This window comes from Charadrius vociferus, unplaced genomic scaffold (assembly GCF_000708025.1).
Source record: "Charadrius vociferus isolate BGI_N301 unplaced genomic scaffold, ASM70802v2 scaffold101, whole genome shotgun sequence".
NCBI lineage: Eukaryota > Metazoa > Chordata > Aves > Charadriiformes > Charadriidae > Charadrius > Charadrius vociferus.
In genome coordinates, this window is record NW_009646941.1 from 1,362,532 (window position 1) to 1,377,817 (window position 15,286).

The 15,286-nt window shown below is 41.5% G+C and overlaps 1 protein-coding gene across 1 annotated transcript in view; it reads left to right on the forward strand.

Annotated features, from left to right (window-relative positions):
* Nucleotides 1-15,286, forward strand: part of ADCY1 (adenylate cyclase 1 (brain)) — a gene marked incomplete at its 5' end in the record, with an annotated part of 154,259 nt that overhangs the window by 54,217 nt on the left and 84,756 nt on the right. The window contains one exon of the mRNA XM_009895050.1: nucleotides 10,091-10,209. Within this exon, the coding sequence (XP_009893352.1) occupies nucleotides 10,091-10,209 (119 nt within the window). The remainder of the gene's footprint in view (nucleotides 1-10,090; nucleotides 10,210-15,286) is intronic.

Sequence of the window (15,286 nt, forward strand, 5' to 3'; positions counted from 1 at the left end):
TGTCTTGTTTTGCTCCGTCTGTTTCTACCTTCACTGAGCAGAAGAGACAAACAATGCGGTGTTCCACACCTAGACTGAAGCGGTCACTTTGAAGAGATAATCACTGCTGGAGTTGAGAAATACCTTTCCCTAGCAATGTACTGCAGAAATGCTATTCCTTCTTCCCAACCAAGCATAAGGAGAGTTTGAAGTTACCTGCTGTAGAGAGTGGTCTGATTATATCTGTATGGCTACTTGCCTGCACTATAGTGAGGCAAATAAAGATGCCTTAAGTATAAAGGCACTGTTTGGTTGTGTGAATTTAGCAGCTTCTCGCTTAAGCTCACTTACAGTAGGAAGATTTCCATTAACTGAAATGAGTATCATCCTTTTCCTGTCAAGTTTTCTGTGATGGTTTTGTGGATACATTGAAATTTGCCAGTTAGGTTTCAGAGAGAGTGAATACTAAGGATATGGTGTGAAAGTAAAAAGATGAATGGTAGGCTGATGCTGCAGTCATTTATTCATTGCCAGTTTATATCTGGTGTCAGTGCTGTTAGCTTGCCTTTCTGAAGATTAATGCTTACTGATGTATTTCTAGAGCATTCTGATTTAATAGATATGAGGACAACCAGGAAAACAGGCTATGCTTTTTATACTTCTGGCTTCCCTGTTTATCCTCATAGCTTTTCTCTGCTCTTGTTCCTGTTCAAACAAGATTTGTGGAGCTGATCTCAAGTTATCCTACTAGCAGTCTTCCAGTCCATTCTGGAATGACACCTGCCTTTTTAGGGTAGCGTCACATAAATACTCCATAGTCATTCAGTAGTCAGTAGGTATCTGGGGCTTTTTTACATGTAGAGGTTTCCAACTTGTTTTGTCTTGTGTTTTTGTTGATGGTACCTAAAAGGTGCAATGCAGTGATGAGTTTTTCTCATTCTTATCATTCCACATCTTGTATGCTGTCCTGTGAACTTTGTACCTTCAAGCAGTTTTATGATCTCTTTATGCCCACTCTCTAGCACGATGCTTCTGCACTCCATGCTGCCCATTGCTCTTTCTGTTTTAGCCAAGACTTCGCCCTTGCCTAACTTTTTGACAAAGTCTTACCTTCTCCATCGTAACTAATAATCTTCCATGTGGAAACTGTCAATGCCTCATTAAACACTATGCTGATCATATATCCTGCCTTTCCTTTATTTGAACAAAAATAATAGATTAACCATAGAAAGATGTCAGATTGGTCTGGTACAGATCTACTCATCCTGAATCCATCTTGCAGTTTGTACATAGTATATTGATCATAGAATCATAGAATGGTTAGAGTTGGAAGGGACCTTAAAGATCATCTAGTTCCAACCTCCCTGACATGGGCAGGAACACCTCCCACTAGACCAGGATGCTCAAAGTCCCATCCAGCCTGGCCTTGAACACCTCCAGGGATGGGGCTTCCAGAACTTCTCTGGGCAACCTGTTCCAGTGCCTTACCACCCTCAGAGTGAAAAATTTCTTCCCAATATCTAATCCAAATCTCCCCTCCTCCAGTTTGAAGCCATTTCCCCTCATCCTGTCACTACATACCCTTGTAAGAAGTCCCTCCCCATCTTTCCTGTAGGCCCCCTTTAGGTACTGGGAGGCTGCTATAAGGTCTCCCTGGAGCCTTCTCTTCTCCTGGCTGAACAACCCTAACTTTCTCAGCTGCTTTTCATAAGAGAGGTGCTCCAACCCTCTGATCATCTTTGTGGCTCTCATCTGGACTTGCTCCAACAGGTCCATGTCCTTCTTATGCTGGGGGCTCCAGAGCTGGACGCAGCACTCAAAGGTGGGCTCTCAGGAAGACTTGTAAAATGTGGGCCCTCTCTGGAAGAAAATGGGAGACCTGTTCACCCAGGATATGCAGAAGGCTGAGGTACTCAATGACTTTCTTTCCTTGGTCTTCACTGGAAAGTGCTCTAGCTACACCACCCAAGTTACAGAAGGCAAAGGCAGGGACTGGGAGAATGAGGAACAGCCTACTGTAGGAACCAGGTTCAAGACCATCTAAGGAACCTACCTGAAGGTGTACAATTCCGTGGGACCTGATGAGATTCATCCGTGGATCCTGAGGGAACTGGCGGGGGAAGGTGGCAAGCCACTGTCCCTCATTCGTGGCAGTCCAGTGAAGTTCCCATTGACTGGAAAAGTGGAAACATAACCCCCATTTTTAAAAAGGGAAAAAGGGAAGACCCAGGGAACTACAGACTGGTCAGTCTTACCTCTGTGCCTGGCAAGATCATGGAGCAGATCATCCTGGAAACTCTGCTAAGGCACATGGAAAATGAGGTGATTGATAGCAGCCAACATGGCTTCATTAAGGGCAAATCATGTCTGACAAATTTGCTGGCTGCCTGTGACAGCATTACAACATTGGTGGATAAGGGGAGAACAATTGACGTCATCTACCTGGATTTGTGTAAAGCATTTGACACTGTCCTGCATGACATCCTGGTCTCTAAATTGGAGAGACATGGATTTGACGGGTGGACCACTTGGTGGATAAGGAATTGGCTGGATGGCTGCACTCAAAGAATTGCGGTCAACAGCTCAGTGTTCAAATGGTAAGCAGTGATGAGTGGTGTTCCTCACGGGCTGATACCAAGATTGTTAGCATTTAACATTTTTGTTGGTGACATGGATGTTGGGATTGAGTGCACCCTCAGCAAGTTTGCCGATGACATCAAGCTGTGTGGTGTGGTTGACAAGCTGGAGGGATGGGATGCCATGCAGAGTGACCTGGACAGGCTCGAGAGGTGGGCCCGTGTGAACCTCATGAAGTTCAACAAGGCCAAGTGCAAGGTCCTGCACATGGGTTGGGGCAATCCCAAGCACAAATACAGGGTGGGTAGAGAATGGATTGAGAGCAGCCCTGAGGAGAAGGACTTGGGGGTGTTGGTGGATGAGAAGCTCAATAGGAGCCGGCAGTGTGCACTCACAGCCCAGAAAGCCAACCGCATCCTGGGCTGCATCGAAAGAAGCATGGCCAGCAGGGCAAGGAATGTGATTCTTCCCCTCTACTCCACTGTTATGAGACCCTACCATAACTGGATGTTGTTAGCCATCCTGTTACTACTCAAAATCAGTGCATTAGATGGCGGCTTTATGGATGGTCTTTTATAATTATGACTGGAATAATGACTTACTGATAAATGTAATTTTTCAGGAAATCTTGGTAATGTTCTGAAACATTGCCACCTTGTGGCTTTTAAAAATTCACCATCTTTAACGGTGCTTTTTCTTGTACTTCGTTGAAAGAAAAGGCATAGCATAGTTTAATTTAAAATAATTCACTAATTAAATCTTCTGTCTTTGTTTTCCAGCTTACAGGAAGCACAAATGAATCCTAGTAGTTCTTCTCCCATGCATTGCACTAGGCTTCTTTTCTCTCTCATTTTTTTCCTTACAGCAAAGTAAAATGTCTGTGCAGTGTAATATAGGGATGACAAAGACCATAAACCCACGAAGCAGTAGCTTTTAAAATTATGCAAGAGTGAACTTATCAGGGTATAATTAGGTAGCAGGTGGTAATATTTAGGATGTACTTTGGAGTCCCAGTTGACTAAGTAGAAGCTGAATCTCAAAATTATATAGATGTGTTGACTTCGAAACAGTCATTAATATTTCATATGCATGTCTGATGCTTGTCTTCTGCAGGAAAAAAAAAGCTTTTAAATATGGTGGCACTTTCTATTTAAGTATAGCAATAACAAAAGAAGCTCTGAGGTAGACTGCAAAAATTAGTGGGTTAGATTTCATGTTTTGTATTGTAAAAAACTTTGTAGAGTAGATGGTCAATTTGTCATCACTGTTGGAGTTTTAGTATAACAAACAAAAATATTCATATTTTATCAGCTAGGAAACAGAAGTGCCAAACTTGGTTTTGTTACATGCTTCTTTCTTTCTTTCTGAATGAATGAATGAATGAAGATTTTTTATGAAAATGCAAAAAGCAGTGTACCATGGGCATGCAGTCTATCCTGAATAATGTGGTTCAGTGCCAGGGAGTGTGAGATCTGGAGGATCTGGAGTCCCATCCACAGTTACTGCTTTCCCCAAGCACAAGCTTGGGAACCTCTGAGTCCCATTTTGAGGAAGCTTCACGAGACAGAGCTCTCTGCCAAGCCAGGCATAAGGCCCAGGCTGCCTGGTGGGTGAGGGCAGCAGTGCCAGCAGGCTGGCTATACGCAGCAGTTCAGGAGGAACCCAATGAAGCTGACTAAAAGAGGCTGAGTGGCATCCATTACAGTCCTGTTCTCATGGGATTGAAAAACATGCAAAGCAGTAAATTTTTCTGCATGACCCTTCAGCAGGTGCAGACTGTAACTTCATTCTCAAAATGAATTCCACTAGATATGCATATACAGTAGCATGAGAGGACAAGGAGCAATGAGATTCAAAGAAAGAGAAAAACATGAGAACCCACAGCTTTGAGGCAATGCTACAGTTCCTCTGGTTGCTTCTCTTCTGTATCTCAGATACAAATGGCAACAACTGTTTCCTTTGATAAAATAGTCTGCACTGATTATAAATAAGATTTCCATTTTGTTTTCTATTTATCTCATATGATAATCTACAGGAATACAATTTATCATGGAGAAGCACAGCAAATGCATCCAGTTTATGGGTAGAAAGTTGTGAGGGGTCATCCAACTGCACAGCAGGCAATGGAAAAGAAAGAAGACTATGCTGGTTGGGACCATTAAGACATTTTCCTGCATTTCAGTCTTCTTTTCTGGTGGAGATTGAGTTCATAAATTATTTACAACTTGCTGAAAGAATTTGAAAATGTATGACAGTCATTTCCCATACAGATGTCAAAATAAATCATTTTGTACTATAGGAATAGAATGTGGTGTTGGACTGGGTAGTATTGTTTGGGGAGCTGCATGAAATGATTAAAAATCAAGGTGAAAATTTCAAAGGGACTTTGAGAAAGTCATAAGTGTTTGGAAGAAGCAGTAAAATAAGAAAGACGATTTTCAAAATGGGAGGGGAAGGGCATCTTCATTTGGAGACAGGCGCAAGAAATGTATTAGGAACGTGCACTGGCAACTCCCATAAAAGCAGAGCTGGGGTGCGGGTGGGAGAAGCTGTTCAGGTCAGGGATGGGGATGGGAGGAGTTGTGCAGCGAAGCCTCCAAGCTGGAGAAAGCTGAAGAGACTTTTGGGACAGAATATAGCTTGCAGATGATGGAAACTGTTGCTGCAGTAGTGTCTGTTGTCTGCTTGTTTCTTTTCACTTCCCCACTCAGGAAAGAGAAGTCACACTACTGCTAGAGGATGCTGATCCTTGAGCTCCCCTGCTATTTTAGAAGCCACACTTGTGTGTGATAAGGTGGAAGGATGGCTTCAGGCCTTCCCAGGAAGCCACAGGCACCCTCCACTCCTGATCCTTGGGCTGTTGTCCCCCTTGGTGCATAACAGTCAGAAGGGACCTCTGGAAATCATCCTGTCCAACCACCTGGATTTGTCTAGCCAAATCTTGAATTTGGCAAGAAATTGGCAAGACTGTTAAAGTGTTTCCCCAGGTCCAACCCCGAACGAGAATTGCAGTACAGGAGCTTGTATTTGCAATTAGGGTTGAGAATGTTCCAAAACACCAAGTAGTAATATAGGGTCTCTTTGGTCATTAACAATGGGAAACTTTTTTTTTTAAAAAAAAAATAAATTCTGTGCTTTTGCATATTTTCCTTCTTTGTCATGTGCATAATGGTGCTAGCTGTTGACTAGTGCCAAGGTAACACTGAGCAATTCCTAATGGGCTCGGTATGCACATTTTGACTTGCCTTCAAGTCAAATGAATGTTTGTTCCTTCTCTTATTTCTAGCAATGCTTTGTTGCTGTGGGAGAAAGAAATCTGGATGTTTTTCTAAATCGAGTGTCTTTTTCAAAATTAACTAAGTCTTCATTAAGGGTGCAGAAATCCTCATTAATGAGGATAAAAGAGTTGGCAGAGGCATCCCAGTTTGGCATTCCAAATGCCAGGCTAGGACTAGCAATTTAAAATACAAATTGAATGAAAAATTATGTGAATGAAGGAGATATAGGTCCTCATCTGTCATTTTCTTTTCTTGGTTAGATTTGTGCAGGGAATGCAAAATCATTGACAGACAATTACAATCTTTGAAAAGAATCTTTTTTTTTTTTCAGCATGTATTTTTACTTTAGACCATGTTAATGCTGAGTGAAGATTTACAGCAGGAGAAGACAGTACAAGTTCCTAAAATAACATAAGTTGTTCATAGGGCCAAGACTTAATTTTCTGGGTAGAAACCAGCTGTAATAAGCCTAAACAGCATTGTGAGTCAGTGAGAATGGTGAAAATGTGGAAAGATTTTTCTCTCTACTAGGCCCCATGTTTTGGAGTATGCCACATGTTGAGGCTACCTCAATACAACATCATTTGTCACCAATAAGAAGGTCTGCAGCATGAGTTTTATTTTATGCTAGTCAAAGTTGTTGCTAATTGATTAGTGCTCCCTGTCTCATTCTTTCAATTTTTTTCTGTCACCATCCGTCCTCATCAGAGGCAACAACCACTCAAGCATGAAAGTCATCACAAATGTGACTGGCCTTGCTTCAGTGCTGTCACTTGTTCCGTTCAATGCACTATGCAGCTATGCATATCTAGTTTTTCTTTTAGTCTGGTTTTCAGATTATTTTTATAATCAGATCAGCCATACAGGAGCAAATCCAAAAAAAATCAGACAACTATGGTAGAACTTGCTGAATAGAGACCCATGCGGAACCCTTTCCCAGACCTTCCAATGGCTTTATTTACGTACTTTAATTCACTCTTGCAGCTCCAAACCTCTTGAGTCCTTGATCATTCCTTAGCCTGACTGGAAGGTCAATGCAGCTTTGCTTGACAATATGATGTTTTGCCCCAAATAAAAGAGACTTTTCTTAGATTTTTTCTAGAGAGCTAGATGCTGTTTTTAATTTATTTTCAGGGTTTCGATACTTTCCATTGTCGGGTTGTTTCTTACATTTTCCAGTCTCTTCTCCAGTGACAATTCTTTGCTGCCACAATGCTGCTTCCCTTATTGGCCTGAAAGGTCAGCAGTGGCTACACTTTGAGAAAGCCATAAGTGAGTCTTTTCTTTCTCTGTGAGTCTGAGGCTTCTAACCCTCTTTGTAAAGACTCTACAATTCTTCCCAGTAATCCATCTTTTTCTTTTTCTTTCTTTTTTTTTTTTTTTTTTCCATCTCTAAAGAAAGCCACCACAATTAGATACAGGATTGTCATAAGCTCCCTTGAGGTCTTGTAATAGTCAGGCTAACATGTATAGGAATCACCATATTTGTAGCCTCCCATAATATATCTGACATCTGCAGGTTTCAATGTTGTCAAGTGCTGCATCCTGCAGCTCTCCGATGCTACTTTCATGCTAATGATTGTTATTACTTCCCTGGCTTCTATGCTATTTGCCATGCACTGCAGAAGTTATCTGTGGTTTTTATTCACATCTTGTATTGTAGTTGTGTTTACAGGCCACAGAAGAACTCTTCAGTCAGCGTTGTTCTCTTAAGAGTCTGGCAGTATAAATTTTATTTGGTTGGTTGTCTGTTGGCTTTAGTCTGACTTTCTAGGAAACAGAAACTGAAACCCCACTCTTTCTCCACAATCACTTTGGAATCTACTTACCAATTTCAGCAAAATGTCAAATATCTTGTTTAATATGCTCACTTAAAGAGAAGCTACAGTGAACATTTAGTCCTTATCAGACATCATAAAATTAGCATCCAGGGTAACACTTCTGAAACGCCAGCATCCTTTGGAGTTTATACCATCTTAAGCACCAGAGTATTTAACCATCAGTCCAAACTTCTCTCTCATGTGGATTCTCTATTGTCTGATAGGTGGTCAGCTCCTTTTACAATCTCAGTATATTTCAGTTAAAACAGTAAGACTGTAAAACTGTAAGACACAAGTAGTAGGCAACAGAGCTTTGTAAGATCCACAGTTGACAAAATTATTTGTTTTGTATTTTAACCCAATTTTTGGGTTACCAAAATATAATTCTGCTGCAGAACTATAAGCATACTTAATTAAATTAATGTAAAAAATAATTAACCATTTTCTACCAATATGTGAGACTGGTTAATCCGAAATTGATATATGCATAAACTGTAACAAATCTTTAATTCCATCATATTCTTTGCAATATTCTTAGTATACATATGAGAACAATAGGAAACAGCCTTAATGATCCTTAGCCTCAAGTACACATGAACTGCCACAAACATATGAAGGAACTTTAGTCTACAGTAAGTACCAGGGCAGTTCTGCAAAATTTAACTTATTCTTTGGTGACATAAATATTCATTGTGTCTTCTTCCAGAAGAAACTGTAAAATTAGAAAGCCTTTGAGTATTATTTGGTGGTTTTGGCTGGTGAATGTGTGCATGTGATCAACACAAAACAGTGCTAATTGTTGCTCCTTATTTATTTAATGTCATTTAAACAAAAGGAGAGTGTGGTTTGGCTGAGATCTGCATTTCTGACATGTCTTGCAGCTGCCATTATGGTGGCTTTCGATCATCAGATATTAGAATCACAGAATAGCTGAGGTAGGAAGGGAACTCTAGAGGTCAGCTGGTCCATCCACCCTGGTTTCCAGGATGAGCTGCTCCATCACTTTTCCAGGACTCAAGGTGAAACTCACTGGCCTGGCCTGTAGTTCCTTGTGTCATCCTTCTTGCCCTTTGTGAAGACAGGAGTGTTATTTTCTTTCCTCCAGTTTTCAGGCACTTTTCCCAGTCACCATGCTTGATCAAAGATTATCAAGAGTGGTCTTGCAGTGTCATCTGCCAGCTCCCTTAGTGCTTGTAGGCACTTCCCATCAGGGCCCATGGATTTCTATATGTCCAGTTTGCTTAAATATTCCCTGGCCTGGTCCTCTTCTACCAAGGGTATGTCTTCCTTGCTCCAGCCTTTCTCCATGTTGTAAGGCACTGGAACAGGTTGCCCAGAGAGGTTGTTGAGGCCGCATCCCTGGAGGTGTTCAAGGCCAGGCTGGACGTGGCCTTGGGCAACCTGGTCTAGTCAGAGGTGTCCCTGCCCATGGCAGGGAGGTTGGAATTCGATGATCTGCAAGGTCCTTTCCAACCTAAACCATTCTATGATTCTATGTTCTCTGGAACCTGGGACTCCTGAATCAGATCAGATACGGGTCTGTGAATTCATTCAGACTGTTGCCATGGCTGAAGCTAGCAGGTCTGATTGATAAGTTTGGAACTGCATTTTAAATGGCAAGTGTTTTCTGTGTGAAAATAAAACTTAAGTAGGTTTCTAAGGACACCTTACAACACCTAAGAACTGCAAGTTTTCCAGGAGGTACCTGTGAATGCACCAGAATACATGGAAAAGCTACACAGGCCTTTATAGTCAATACTGACAAGATCCAAAACATTAGAGGTCCTTTTTATGTAGGTCAGTGACCCATGCTAAAAACCTCTCTGTGGATATAGCAAGAAGAGATGTGTTTAACCAGGGCTTTGTACTGATGCATTCCATTACTGAGCTGGCTGGAGTAGACATTGCCACCCTAGAGAAGATGCCATTTAAACTGTACCTTTATTACTGTTCTGCTGATTCAGATTGTGGATAAATCTATCATCCATTCTCACTGCTTAATAACCAGCTGTCATAATCCTTGTAACGTAACACTTTTATTAGATTCAGAAATAGGACACACAAAAGGATAGCAAATGATCCTGGGAAGTCTTTCCCAGACAGATAAATGTTATTAACAATAAAGTAAGTTGTTATTATTAGCATTGTGATGTTAATGAAAATTACGGACAATTATCTGCTCTTCAAGCTGGCTCTTCCCTTTCTGTATAGTTTTTATAATTTTTTATTTATTTTTTTTTTAGTGCAGAAGACTTAAAAAAGACACCCACACAGGCTGCAGAAGTTTGAGAGAAATGGTTCATATTATTTATGCAGTGGAAATTCTCAGGAAGTAGACCACATTAGGGAAATATTGTCTAGTTTGCTAGTTTAAAACTTTTGAATAATGGTCATACACTATACCACAAAACTGATGTTGTTTATGTTTTCTTTTAGGAACGTCTCTTGATGAGTCTTTTGCCCAGGAATGTTGCAATGGAAATGAAGGAAGATTTCCTGAAGCCTCCTGAAAGGATTTTTCACAAGATTTACATTCAGAGGCATGACAACGTTAGGTAGGATTAATGTAGCCCATAAAATAATTTAAAGCAGAGAATATTTAGTACAAATATAATGATGCGCAATTGCAGACAGGTCTTAAAGAAAAATCCCAACTAGTACAGTGAAGATTTGTCATTTATGCATAGGAGGAGAATGAGCCCACTAGGAAGACTTCATAGTGTTCTCATAATGGTGAATCAATAAATGGCTTAGAATAGTACTGCTAGGAGGCAAACAACTTTTTTCAAACGAGTAGTCGTTCTTTTTGTAGTGTATTATGTTTTGGGTGAATATGAGTATTTATTTTGCATTGTAACTTTTACACATTTATATTTTCCTGATAGTAAGATTAATTACTTTTAATGCTATAGTTTTTCCGGGTGATAGCATGGAAATACAGAAAGAAAGTGTGATGTAAACTTAAAAAAATGTGTGTCTGTCCCATCATATAAGCATCCCTCCTCAGAGGTTATTGACTGAGGCTCAATTATATTTCTTGCTCTTGCTCAGTAACAGACTGTTGTGCAAGTGCAAGTGCAAATGTTGTTGTTAAAGTGCACTCTCATTTGCTATTCTTCTCTATCCCCCCACAAAGAATCATTAAAGGCCTTGCCTGAATGGTGTTCTTTTATCATACTGCCTCTACCTACTTTTTCACCAAGCACCTTCCTTCAACACCAAAAACAGTGTCAAAGAGGTTTACTTGGTGCCACCCTTGCACTAAGCAAGGTGCAGGCTTAATAAGTGATGCCGCAGAGCTGCCTTGATTTGCACCATGTACTCATGTGGCAAAGGAGTAAACTCCCTTAGCACGTCCTCCTCTCCCTCATCCACTGGTAAGTTCCTTCTCTTGGGGTTCAGTCTATCTCCCATTGAGCTGACTATTATTTGCAAGGACCGTTTCCTAGTGACCACTTCCAAGTTGTTGCAACTAAAAGAATTTATGTCAGTGAGGGAATCGGATATGGCTGTGATGGGGGCATTTAGAAGACTGACAAATTAGGTCAGTTTTATACTATAAAATTGAATATTACTGAATTTATTTGTAAGCAGCTCACTTCTTTCAAATGGTTAAATCTTACATAATGTTGATCATCATCACTACATATACAAAACTCTTGGTCTTTAACAATCAATTTAAAGTTAGCTGTAAGTGTACCCCAGAGCTGATGCTGCAAAGTTGGCATTGTTGGTTAGAAGTTGGCATTGAAGGATAGAATTCAAGATCAGAGCGGGCTGTCTTTTCCAATTTTCCTTGTTTGTACCTAGTGCTTTTATGCTGTTGCCCCCACCACCACCACCACCATTTGTTTCTTTTTCCTACCAATCTTCCATCTTTGGGTTATGTCCTGTCTATCTGCAGTCACTCGGGCTTATCTTGTATGCTCCCTGCCGGACTTTTGTTGCTTGGGTGCATTCTACTGTCTTTGTTTGTATGTTTGGTGATCATATTGCTTATATACTTAAAAAAAATGTGTCTACTTATGCCATCACAGCTCTATGAAACGCTACTGTTGGTTGCACTTGTATTCAGATTCAAGAGAAGCCAACAATGTGTCACAGGTCGCTCCATTGGTTACAGTGTGGGTAGTCTTCTTAAATGGCATTGCTTTTCAGCTGGACTGGTTGATTATAATGCTTTTGAGTCCTCTCTTACACTGCAATCATTTTGAAATGTAACCCAAGGAGTACCCTTTTTTTTTTTTTTTCTTTTCCCTACATTAAATGGTGTTTCACACAACCCCAAAGGCTGCTCTGGCTTACTCACTGCTTTGATGTGGAGTTCATAAAAGATTTTGAACCTGAATACCCTGTCTGGAGGGGCGAATTCATTCTCTGACATTAAGAGGGTATTTGGGGGGCAAGTGGAGGCAAAGTAGGATGGTCTCATTTTAATGTCAAAGGAAAGATCCTCAGGGAAGAGAACTGAAAACAGGAGACCTCCCCTCACAATCTGTACTGTAGGAAACCTTTTATTTCAGCAACTATTGCATTAAAAAAAAAATAAGGGGGAACATAGTGTCCCAGTAAATACCCAGCAAGCTGTTGCTAGCAGGTCCTGGTAGACCAGAGTTTCACCCCAGGAGCTATGAGACTCTGCAGATCTGAATGATACAGGGGAGCTCCCTGCAGGTGCCACCCTGACACCAGTGTGGAGGACAGCACTACAACATCCCTCTGGGAGGTGCTGCCAGTGGTCAGTGTCAGTAGTAAGATCTGTTCTCTCCCTTTTTAAGAAAATGAAAACAATTTTTTTCTTTTGAGTAGTGGCAGTTCAGTGCTATACTGGGCAGACCTAAGAAACCATTCCCATGTTCTCATTACTTGCCCTCCTCACACCAAGCAGTTCTGTAAAACGCCACTATTAAAATGAAAAAACAAAAAGCCCCTCTATTGTTTTAAATTCCTGGAGTTTTTAACCCCAAAGCTTCTCAGTGGAAAACAGAAAATCATAGAATCATAGAATGGTTTAGGTCTGAAGGGACCTTGAAGATCATCTAGTTCCAACCCTCCCGCCATGGGCAGGGACACCTCCCACTAGACCAGGATGCTCAAAGTCCCATCCAGCCTGGCCTTGAACACCTCCAGGGATGGGGCTTCCAGAACTTCTCTGGGCAACCTGTTCCAGTGCCTTACCACCCTCAGAGTGAAAAATTTCTTCCCAATATCTAATCCAAATCTCCCCTCCTCCGGTTTGAAGCCATTTCCCCTCATCCTGTCACTACATACCCTTGTAAGAAGTCCCTCCCCATCTTTCCTGTAGGCCCCCTTTAGGTACTGGGAGGCTGCTATAAGGTCTCCCTGGAGCCTTCTCTTCTCCTGGCTGAACAACCCTAACTTTCTCAGCTGCTTTTCATAAGAGAGGTGCTCCAACCCTCTGATCATCTTTGTGGCCCTCCTCTGGACCCGTTGCAACAGGTCCCTGTCTTTCCTGTGTTGGGGGGAAATGAGCTGCACTATTATCTTCCCTATGGCAACACTTTCTTTTTTTTTTTCCAGCAAATATCTGTACATATCAGAGCATTATCCTCCAGAAAGGACAGGCTGGAGGAGGTAGGCATGCAATTAGTAAACTGCATGATTTTGCTACTCCTCGCCTATTAAAAAAAAAAAAAAACAAACCACCCCAGCAACAAAAAACATCTCACCAGCAACAAACCCCGTCTGTTTCAGCCTTCTAAATAGCTGCCTGAAAAAAAAACAGTCTTTAAGCACTAGATCTTACATGTGAAAAATAAGAAATTCATACAGCTGCCTTCTTTATCTTCTTCCAGAAAAACATAGGGGGATGCATTACAGTGGCTATATATACACACACCTCTGTAAAAAATGAATGACGGACTGCAAAGGGTTACTGGCATATTTCAGGTACACCATGGCAAAGGCACTGGTTTATCAATTAGTTGGTAAATATTTTACCAACCATCAAATAGTTGTTGAATGACTGCCTGCAACTGACTGCGCCTCTGAAAGGGAATGGAAACACACCTCTCCATGTTGAGGGCAAAGCCCTAAGTGTTGTGTCACACTTTGTGGGGGCTTCCCAGATCTGTAATAACGAGAGAAGTTTATTTTTCTCACAGATAACTCTCTTCAGTTAGAAATCACTTCAGACCTCCACCTTAGTACCCAGGATTTTATTTTTCTTTCTGCAGTACAAAGCATTGAATTCCTTTACATCAATTGAAGATTTCTGTGTGAAGAGGGGGCCAGTTTAAAACTTACTTTATATTTCCATTTGAGACTATTCTAAGGCCATCGATGACCACGGCCCATAAAAGAGCACTGAATAGATGGCTTCCTGTGCAGAATGACAATGCCATCAAAGGAATTTGCAAGGGCGCTGGGAACTGTGGTAGTTTGTGGGGAAAAGCCTTTTTTTCTTCCAAAATGCTCACATTTAGCAAATGAAAAATTCCTGCTAAGAAAGACATACACAAGCTCTTAACATGGTGAAGGTCTGTTGTACAACTTTACTGAAAGTGCCAGAAGTGCAGAAGAAGGTTGAAAGCTTGAACCCTACGTCTTCCTCCAATCACAGAGCTTGAACTTTTATAATTTACTTCCAATGGAAGCAGATCCTTTGCACAATGCTTGTGCTTACTGCTTGAGCTTTGCAGAAACAAATACTGACAGTCCACAATCTGAAATTGTGCCCAACTAGAACTTAACCTGGCTACTGCTGTTAAGGACAACAAAAAAAGTTTCTATAAATACATTAACAATAAAAGGAGGACTAAGCATAATCTCTTTTAGTAGATGGGAGCAGAAACAGAGTGACAAAACGCTGAGGAAAACGCTGACGTACTTAATGCCTTCTTTGCCTCAATTTTTAACAGTAAGACCAGTTGTTCCCTGAGTACTCAGCCCCCTTAACTAGTATAGAGGGGTGGGGAGCGGAATGAAGGCCCCATAATCCATGGGGAAATAGCAAGTGACCTGCTCCAGTACCTGGACATACACAAGTCTATGGGACCAGATAGGATCCACCTGAGGGTACTGGAGAAGCTGGCAGAAGTGCTCGCCAAGCCACTTTCCATCATCTGTCAGAGTCCTGGCTAACTGGGGAGGTCCCAGTTGACAGGACATTAGGAAACGTGATGCCCATACACAAGAAGGGCTGGAAGGAGGATCCGGTGGAACTACAGGCCTGTCAGTCTGACCTCGGTGCTTAGGAAGGTTATGGAACAGGTCATCCTGAATGTCATTACGTGGCACATGCAGGACAATCCGGTGATCAGGCCCAGTCAGCATGGGTTCATGAAAAGCAGGTTCTGCTTGACAAAACTGATCTTCTATGACAAGGTGATTCGCTTAATGGATGAGGGAAAAGCTGTGAATGTTGTTTACCTGGACTTCAGTAAAGTCTTCAACACAGTTTCCCATAGCATTGTCCTGGAGAAATTGGCTGCTCATAGCTTGGATGGGTACACTCTTCACTGGGTAAAAAAATGGCTGGATGGCCATGCTCAGAGAGTGGTGGTGAATGGAGTTAAATCCAGTTGGCAGCCAGTCGCAAGTGTGGTTCCCCAGGGATCAGCACTGGGGCTGGTCGTGTAGAATATTGATGACCTGGACGAGGCGAACAAG